The sequence below is a fragment of the Teleopsis dalmanni genome, chromosome 1 (assembly GCF_002237135.1).
Source record: "Teleopsis dalmanni isolate 2A chromosome 1, ASM223713v2, whole genome shotgun sequence".
Classification (NCBI taxonomy): domain Eukaryota; kingdom Metazoa; phylum Arthropoda; class Insecta; order Diptera; family Diopsidae; genus Teleopsis; species Teleopsis dalmanni.
Window position 1 is genome coordinate 176,947,315 of NC_051846.1, and position 10,114 is coordinate 176,957,428.

Below are 10,114 nucleotides of genomic sequence, written 5' to 3' on the forward strand. Positions count from 1 at the left end.
GGTAGTAGATAAGTTTTGCTAACAAAGATAACTTGGAAATCGAATGCATCAATAGAACTACATGAAGATTATTAAACAAATATAGCATTTCGCCATTTAAATTTTAATTAATTTTTAAAACAGAATTTGCACTACATAGTTCTGGTATTCTCCTTTCTGGTTCCTCCTTAAATGTTTATTTAAATGTTTATTACCATACATTATGTAACAAATTTATTCTGTTTCATTTTTCTCATCATTTCTCACAGTTTTTTCTTTGTTCATTTTTATTATCATTTTCAGTTTTTTTATCATAAAAAAACATTTTTTATATTTTTTTCATCAGGTTGAGATATAGCCTATAACCTTTTATAACCAATAATATTCTCAGAAATGTTGTTATGCATATATATATATACTAATATTCAAAACTCAGTTTTTTTAAGTATGTACCATATATATACATATATATATATATAATCTATATTATATATTCCGACATTATGTAATAATTTATTTTTTAGTGGCGTCGAGATGTGGAAATGGTACACGAACTACATGTCGGAATCTATCGCTTCTCAATCTCATGGCCACGTATTATGCCCGGAGGCTACATGAATCAAGTCAGCAATGATGGCATCAAATATTATAGTAATCTAATTGATGAATTACTACATTATAATATTACACCTATGGTTACTATTTATCATTGGGAGCTACCACAACGCTTACAAGAATTAGGTGGTTGGACCAATCCTGAAATTATACCTGTTTTTAAAGATTATGCTCGTTTATTGTTTGAAATGTTCGGAGATCGCATTAAAATTTGGACAACTATTAATGAGCCATGGCATGTTTGCGAACATGGATATGGTGTTGATTATATGGCACCCTCACTTAACTATCCAGGCATACCAAGTTATCTTTGTGCACATAATTTACTAAAAGCACATGCTGAAGTGGTGCATATGTATCGCGATAATTATAAAAATTCACAAAAAGGTAAAATTGGTATTACATTAGATGTTTCATGGCCGGAGCCAAAAACAAATTCTCCAGAAGATCATGCTGCTTCAGAACAAGCAATGCAGTTTTATGTAAGTAAATCGAAAAAATGTTTAATTTCTAATGCCATTTATATGTTTATAATTATATGTGTACCTATACAAAGAGTTAAATTCATCTAGTCCAGTAGCATAACTGTTCAAAATATTTAATTAGAACGTTCCGTAAAATTTAGAGAATTCATATATACTAAAATATAGTGTGTTAAAGAAATATTCATTTAAAAGAATCATCAATTACTAAAATCTAATTATTTGAAAAATGCAGTAGCATGCTTTAGAGATAGATTAAGAATCATCTATGAGATATGGAAGTAATGGTATTTTGTCAGAGTAGCAAGATTATTCTGAAATTAACAGTTAATATGATTTACGATTTGATTCCATATATGTATTTATAAAAAATTATTATTCTAAAAATGTTCGATTAAGCAACAAAATTTAACAGATCGAGAGAAAATCTAGATTAAAACTAGATTTACCAATCAAAAACGCCATTACATTGTTCTAGAACTTTTATTTACCTATAACGTATTCTTTAGCTAACATATAACAGGAGTCATTACTCAACATATTTTACTATCGAGTTTTGTATTCTAAATCATAAGCTAATTAGATTTATGGAAGTTTCAAAAATAATAAATATTTGAACGTTTTAGTTCAAGAATATCTATTTTAAAATTATGATAATTTTTATTATGATTTTTATTTATTGATTTATATCGAAGTTGCTTAAAAATTTTATTTACTACTCAGTCATTATTAATTATAATGAAACTATATACAAGGTGAGATGAAAAAACTGCAACCAACTTCAGACTGCTGTCATTTCTAAACCGCTCGTCCCACAGCTGTCAGATTTATTCTAGTGACAGCTCATTATATTGTTTACAAGCGCACAAAAGCATTTTGGTGGGAATTTTTCAAAAAAAAAGTTATTTGTGATGGAATTCAAGCGTGATAGTGTGATTGCTTTGCATTTGGCTGGAAAACCACAAGTGGCTATCGTTAGAGCCCTCCAGCATTTAGAAGTGAATAAATGTTTTGTGTCTCGTACCATCGCTCGTTACCATGATACTGGTAGCGTAGCCCGACGTCAAGGAAGTGGACGAAAAAAAACAGCAACATCGGCAGAAATGGTTCGAAAAGTGAAAAAGCGAATTGAACGAAATCCGCGTCGCAGTGGACGAAAAATGGCTCGTGAGCTGAACATATCGCAATATGCCATTCGGCAAATATTGAAAAATGAGCTTGGACTAAAGCCATTCAAGTTCCAAAAAGTGCAAGATCTTACTGATGCGCAAAAAAAAGTTAGACTCGAAAAAGCTAAAGAGTTGTTTCGCTTGGCCGAAAGTGGTGAACTGCCGAATTTGGTTTTCTCCGATGAGAAACCATTCGTTATCCAGCAGTTTGTAAACAAACAAAATGATCGTGTTTACTTGCCAGAGAGGTCAGCTGAAAATTTGCAACTTCGGTTGGCCATCACAACTCAAAAGCCGGCCATGGTGATGGTGTGGGCCGCCATAACAGCCGATGGTCGCTCGCCGCTCGTATTCATCGACCGTGGTGTCAAATTAAATGCGCAAATCTATCGCGAAAATATTTTGGAGGGAGTTCTGAAGCCCTGGGCACGCAAACATTTCGGCCGCAGACCTTGGACATTCCAACAGGACTCAGCACCATCGCACTCAGCACGCGCCATCCAAGAATGGTTAAGAAATGAGGTTCCTCGCTTCATTTCCACCGCACAATGGCCACCAAAATCTCCGGATGCCAATCCGTTGGACTATTGTGCCTGGGGTATTTTGGAAAGCAAGGTTGGAACTAAAAAATACCAAAGTGTCGATCATCTCAAGCAAGCGCTTCGCCGAGAATGGGACAAAATACCGCAGAGCCACTTTCGGGCCAAAGGTGGCCAATTCGAACAAATCTAAACCGATTCTCAAATTTGATGTTATTTCCGACATTTTTTGCTTTCATTCAATAAAATTTAAAAAAAATGAAAAAATTATGGCGTTTTACTTTGTTGCAGTTTTTTCATCTCACCTTGTAGGTATTATTTTTAATTCTCTTTTTTTAATTTAAAGGTCGGTTGGTACGGTCATCCCATATTTAGTAAGAAAGGCAATTACCCTCCAGTTATGATTGAACGCATAAGAAATTTAAGTAAAGAACAAGGATTTACCAGATCACGTTTACCTGAATTTACAAGAGAGGAGATTAATCGTATACGCGGTACATCCGATTTCTTTGGCATTAATACGTACACAACTAATTTGGTTACAAAAAATAGCCATAATAATACAGCAGGTTTTCCAGTGCCGTCCTTCAATCATGATATGGGAGTTATAGAAACACAAGATCCTAGCTGGCCTGGATCTGGTTCCGTATGGTTAAAGGTATATTTGTTAATATTAAAATAAATCTATTAACTATTCTTGATAAATTTTATACTTGTTACAAAGCGTGGACATTATTTTAAATAATAATGACATATTATTAAGCTTAGAAATAATTAAGTGTTGATATCTTAAATTTTGTGATATCAGAGTCTCATCATCTGATGGGTTCCCAAGCGTATAAAACAACATCATATATATATATAAATTCGTAATTAGTCCACTTAATTTTAGTTAAGTTAAAATTATTATTATATGAAGAGAGACCCAAAAATACTACGGGTAAACTGAAATGGGTACTGAAATGAAGAATTGTTGAAGATTTATATATGTAGAAGATTTTTATAATGTTTGTAATAACTATAATAACTATGACTTTTTCCTGTTCAATTTTTATATATCCCTTCCCTATTTTTTACATCTTTAATTACTATCTTGTACATTGGTAAACTGTGATAGGATTAGAATCCTAAACTTTTGCATAAGTGAAATTAAATTTCATTTTCGACAGTTGTAATTTAGATGCTAATAAACGGCATTCAATGTGCTTCGTCAAAAATCATTTATCAAATGTATTGAGTAGAACCAAACTCCCCTCATGGAAGTAATGAAACACATATTTGAAGCTACCAAGAATCTCAAGTACTCTACTGAAAATATGGTTTTTATTTTGTTTGGTAGGTTGGTTGGTCCTTGTGTCCTTAGCGCACAAATAGAAGTTATCACGTCGCATAAAGTTTGTCTTTTAAACTTTGTTCCTTCAATGACTCCATGGCAGTTGTTATTGTATACGAGCTGGGATATTGGGGAGCATAGGATGTTAACAATAGTGCAAGCTGGTAACAAGAAGAAATTAATTCAATTTTTGACACGTTCTCGTGGGATATGAACAAGCAATTCCATGTGAATTTGCAATTCAACGCACAAGGGGAGGCTAGAGCAAAAGTAATTTGAGGTAAAAGCTACAGACAGGAATGCTATAATGAAAAGGATGTGATTACAGGTGCAGATGTTGCTATGCTTAAGGATGCGAAAAGCTGTTGTGTTCTACTTTTTCTAATGTGTTCTATGCGTATAAGTTCAATGAACTCCTTTTGGCATAAATTTAAAAATTCCACGAAAACCATTTTTTCATTATTAGAGTATCCCTGAAAAACTTGTAATTTAAGATACACTTATTTTGAAAATTTTAGTGAAAAATGTATTCTTAATAAAAAATATATGTAGAAAGAAGAGCCTTATCTCCATGTAGTTGGAAATAAAGATATCATTGTGTAAGATTTTATGTATATGACTTTTCTTGTATGCTTTTAACTATTTTTGTTTGACTTTTCTTAGTAAATTGATATAATCTCATTTTCTCAGGTTTATCCAAAGGGCATGTACAATCTTTTGATGTGGATTAAAAATGAGTACAATGATCCAATCATTATAGTGACTGAAAATGGGGTTAGTGACAGAGGTGGCTTGGAAGATTATGATCGTGTTGATTACTACAACTTATATTTGACATCTGTATTGGATGCAATTGACGATGGTGCTAATATTCAGGGATATATTGCTTGGAGTTTAATGGATAGCTATGAATGGAAAGCTGGATTCGCGTAAGTTTATAAATAAAGTATAAATAATTTATTTGTAGCGGAGTTTTAATTTTATGTTTCACGGAAGAATTTATACAGAAAATATGTTTTATTTATGTTCGCGTAAAGTTTCTTGTAGTCTGACTACTGCTGATATTATTTTTATTGTTGTGATAACAAGTGCATATATGTTAAGCCCAGATAAGAATTAAAATAAAAATTAAGCTTGTATACCAAATATTTTAAATATACCAATATTTTTAGTGCTATTAATTTTTCACATTAAAATAGTTTACACCGACATCCTTATAGGACATTTTTTTGTAAAATTATTTTATTTTATTGTATTATTATTCAAAATCTATTTTTCATTACCATATTTTTCTTATTTTATATTTTTATTTCTGCTTTTAGTGCTGCTAAATAGCAACTTAACTTCCTTTTCTTTTTTTACTGTTAGTTTGCATTTAGACTATTGCTTACATTATTGTGCATATTTCAGCTTACGCTACTTGCGTGTTTGGAGTGAAAGAGTTAATTTTATAATGTCTTTCAGTTGAGGTTTGTAGGACGATTTATACATTAGGCAGCGTGACATTTCAAATTTTTGAGGTGGTTATTTTAATATATGATATCGCCAGCATATATATATATACTTTCACTAGTTTATACGTATATGTTATTGTTTAATAAAAATTCAAAAATAAAATTGATTAAATGTATATATTATTATTATTTATTATAATAATATAGAATTATTTATTATAATTCAATATTTAATATATTTTATTAATCTCTGTTACTTTTAGAGAAAAATTTGGTTTATATCATGTGGATTTCACACATCCTAATCGTACCCGAACTCCAAAGATTTCAGCACAAGTTTACGCTCATATCTGCAAAACAAATATGATTGATTGGAATTATCGACCCACTTTAAATGAACAACAAATATCTGCAATGGCACGTCTTCCGGAAACTGATTACACCGCATCAGGGGCTGTTATTAACAGCAGAAACGTGGTATGGTTAAGCACGTTATTTAGTGTTGTTTCAGGTGTTCTGTTTGGTGTAATTTTAAGATCCTAAAGTTTTATTTATTAATTTGTTATTATTTATTTTTTTTTATTTATGTAAATTTTTATTTATCGTTTTTGTTTATTTGTTGCCATCAAGAAAATATTTTAATAAATATTATTTCTTCTAATTTTTTTCTTTTATTTTCTTTTTGTCTTTGTTGTTATTATTTTTCTTAATTTTTCCTTAGTCAATTATACACAAAGGATAATGGTGAGTTATTTAATTTTATTTAAATAAAGTACAAATTAAATTTGATTTGGTTAAAAGCCTGTGACCCTCCACAAACCACTTGGAAACCTTGATTGACAGCAAACAAGTTTACATAGAGTGTTTGGTGGAATTGGGAATGAATTTACAGCATCAGCTTGGTGTAACTATTAATTCGTTACTCTACTGCTCACAACTCAACTGTTTAAACGAAATAACTAAAAAAAAGCGAACAAAATTTGCCGACAGAAAAAGAGTTGTATTCCATCATGCCAGTATCAAGTTACACCCATATAAGCGGACTCAAACCACATTTTAGGAACTTGGTAAAGAAGTTTTGAAGCATCTGCTGTATAGCCCTGATCTTGCACCTTCTGATTAATTTGTATTTTGGTTTCGAGAAAACTCTTTTAATAGAAAACAAACTGGACAACCGAAGAGCCGCTGTAAACTACTGGATTCAATTTTTTGGCGATAAACCACAGAATAAATTCTGATACTGTGTACTGTTAGAATTATGGAGCTATCCCGAATAGTGGCAATAACAATGGTCAATATAAACTGATTTTTAATAGAGAAAATTTAAAAATGTACTAAAACCGGCAGATACTTTTTATATCCCACAATATTAAAATAAGATTTTGTTCTTCTTGTATTCTTACTTCTTTACTGTTTATATTATAGGAAATTAATTGATTCATCTTGGCTTTGTTACATCAGAAATTTATCAATCTTCTTGAGATTATGAATTATCTTAACAAGCATATATCAAGTTATAATTGAAGTACTGCTAACTATATGATTAAAAGTATATATATATTTAATCAGTTTTGGATATCACACCCAATGGCAAGGTCCAAATCGTGGCCAACGGTTTATATTTCCGCGACAGCTTTCTAATCTACCACAATTAGGCAAGTTTTTCTTTGTTATATTTTGGTAAAATTACATTATTTTCTTTTTATGTTTTAAATAATTTATTACACTTTACATTAATTTACTTTATTGACAATGACTTTAGTATATAATTGTTTATACAACTGGTTCAAAAAACTAATGCCATAAGTCATTACATTAATGATAGTTTTCGTATGGCCGCAACTTATATTAATAATGTTGATATTGATGAAGTTGTAAAAGATACATTAATGAAGAATTAATAAAACTAAATTTAACATTATCGCCATATTTTTATTTTTCTGCGGAAAAATTATGAACGTATGTAGGTACTTCCGCGGCCCTCTAACCTATTCATTGGTTTATATTGGCCCGTGAACTTATATGAGCTGGAGAACCCTTGTTCGTTACAATATATAAAAGTAAAAATTTGTTCGAAATTTCAATCACCAGTGATTGTGATATTGATAAAATTGTAAAAGATATTTTAATGAAGAATCAATAAAACTAAATTTAATATTATTGCCATATATTTATTTTTCTCCGGAAAAATTATGAACGTACGAAGAAGGTACTTCTGCGGCCTTACAACCTATTCATTGGTTTGTATTGGCCCGTAAACTTATTTAGGCTGGAGAGCCCTTGTTCATACAATATATAAAAGTAAAAATTTGTTCGAAATTTCTATCACCAGTGATTGTGATATTGAAAGAATTGTAAAAGATATTTTAATGAAGATTCAATAAAACTAAATTTAACATTATTGCCATATATTTATTTTTCTCCGGAAAAATTATGAATGTACGAAGAAGGTACTTCTGCGGCCTTCCAACCTATTCATTAGTTTGTATTGGCCCATGAACTAATTTAGGCTGGAGAGCCCTTGTTCATACAATATATAAAAGTAAAAATTTGTTCGAAATCTTAATCACCAGTGATTGTGATGTTTACGTTCCATTACGGAAGCATAAAATGGGTAACCCTGTATGTAATTTGTTCTTAAACAAATTATGCCATATAAACTGTAATAAATTATTTTAAATATATACAATATACTTCAATTTAAAAGCAGTTGTGAAATCAATAACAAATTCATAATAAATTTTAAAACTCATTTTAGTTGCTAACGAAACAATGGGAGTATGACGAATCACGAACAGGAAGTTTTGCTGTTCAAAAATTATTAGCGTAATGAAGTTTGTTATGACGGTTCTTGAGACTGTTCGGTGCTTTCGCGATTAGCAGTCCCAAAATACGATTTATGAGGATTTTCGTATGTTAATGTATGACCGGGGCCAAGTTGAATGACAGGTGAGCTGTGATTGTATGATTTGTTTAATCAAACAAATTCATAGATAAATTGTGTCATAACATGTAAGACAACTTTACAAACAACTAAGTTTATAGACACAACATGGAATAATGTATTAACACTTTTATTTGTAGAAAAAAAATTCAATTATCATTAAAAATTTTTTTTTTTTCAATAATTATTGATTTATTTCCCCAATGCTTTTAAGCAACAATTTCAATAAGTTTTAGAAAAAAATCCACGATACAAGCACGTAAAATTTTTTTAAAAATTGATTAGCATTTATTAGAAAGCAAGAAAAATATGTTTGCAAATTTAAAAAAAATATATAAAGAAAAAAAAATAATGTTTTTGTCTATTGTTTGTTATTAGTTTTTTTTCTTTTTAAAGCAAGTAAATATAAATTAAAAAAAAATACCAAATTTATATAATTTCTACATTATTAGTAAACGTGCTTGGCCCTAGGTATTTGGTTGATAATGCTTATAGCCAAACTAGAATTAAACTATCATTCTTATTTTAAATACCGGCTTATAGCAAATTATTTCTATAAATACATTGCAAATAATTAATAATTTTATTATTAATACATTCATATTTGGGAAAATGCCCGATGGCTTCATCAGCAATCTTTAAATGTTGCTTCTATGATGTTATAATTCTATAATCAAAACTGATAATAATATTTAATTTTAGATAATATTTAATAATATTTAATTTTCGCAACTTAAGTACCTTTCACAAAGTGTTACGGAGAGTTAATTGACTAAAACTTTTCATAACACACCAGACGGCAAAGACAGTATAATGAATGGAATAAGGGGCGCGAAGAAGCATGACATGAGGTGCAAGACTTTATAGACCGTCAAAATTATTTCAACTATTTCCAACTTGTTGTTACTTATGAATTAAAAACAAACGAACTTATGAATGCAATTATAAGTTTTTTTGTTTATTTTTAAATTACAAATTAAACAAAATCTATTAAAAAAATTTTAGTAAATTGTTTTCTCCCCGGGCTATATAAGTCTTTAAGCAGACGCTTGCTTAAAGTTAAAGACTTTGGTCATATGACAACAATATTGAACATCATAATAATTGATGGTTAATTGGTTTTGTTGGCGGTAGTGCTTGTTCTTCTTTAGTAATATCTCATAAGCCTGTTTTGTAGCACACACCCGGAGTTGATATTTTGGCAATTTTTATTTCCAATCAACTTGTAGACATCCGACAAATTCTTGCTTTTATCAATGGCTTAGTTAATCCTCCTCCCAAAATTGGGCGAAATGTGCAATACGAGTTCTAGCACAATGAACGGAATTATATCTTCTTCATTTACTTCTCCAAGCTGCGAGGTTCTTAGAGAAGATTATTCTCAAAGATTTATGCTTCTAATAGTCCCAGATTCATTAGTTGTTAATAGGACCATTCTTTAAATGACTCATACTCGTAACGTGACAAAGTTGCTGGTACCATTGTTATCCACCTAAAAAAAAGCTTACAGTATTTTTTGCTGTTGTTTATAATAACAGTCGCTATTCATAAAATATTGAAAGTAATTTCAAAATATATGTATATCGTATCACGTTTATG

At 30.2% G+C, this 10,114-nt stretch overlaps 1 protein-coding gene across 1 annotated transcript; it reads left to right on the top strand.

Moving 5' to 3' along the window:
• Positions 1-509: 509 nt before the first annotated feature.
• LOC119670394 (lactase-phlorizin hydrolase-like) lies at positions 510-6,187 on the top strand. The gene is made up of 4 exons (XM_038080640.1): positions 510-1,076; positions 3,131-3,442; positions 4,808-5,046; positions 5,835-6,187. The coding sequence occupies exons 1-4, from the start codon at positions 522-524 to the stop codon at positions 6,112-6,114; spliced, it is 1,386 nt and encodes a 461-aa protein (XP_037936568.1). The 5' UTR covers positions 510-521; the 3' UTR covers positions 6,115-6,187.
• The last annotated feature ends 3,927 nt before the right edge of the window (positions 6,188-10,114 follow it).

What these genes read in the sequence shown, in the direction of transcription:
- LOC119670394 (XM_038080640.1), top strand. Translation starts at nt 522, where the DNA reads ATGGTACACGAACTACATGTCGGAATCTATCGCTTCTCAATCTCATGG. An exon ending in CTGGTTCCGTATGGTTAAAG is followed by an intron (nt 3,443 to 4,807) that starts GTATATTTGTTA and finishes TCATTTTCTCAG; the next exon opens with GTTTATCCAAAGGGCATGTA. An exon ending in GAATGGAAAGCTGGATTCGC is followed by an intron (nt 5,047 to 5,834) that starts GTAAGTTTATAA and finishes TGTTACTTTTAG; the next exon opens with AGAAAAATTTGGTTTATATC.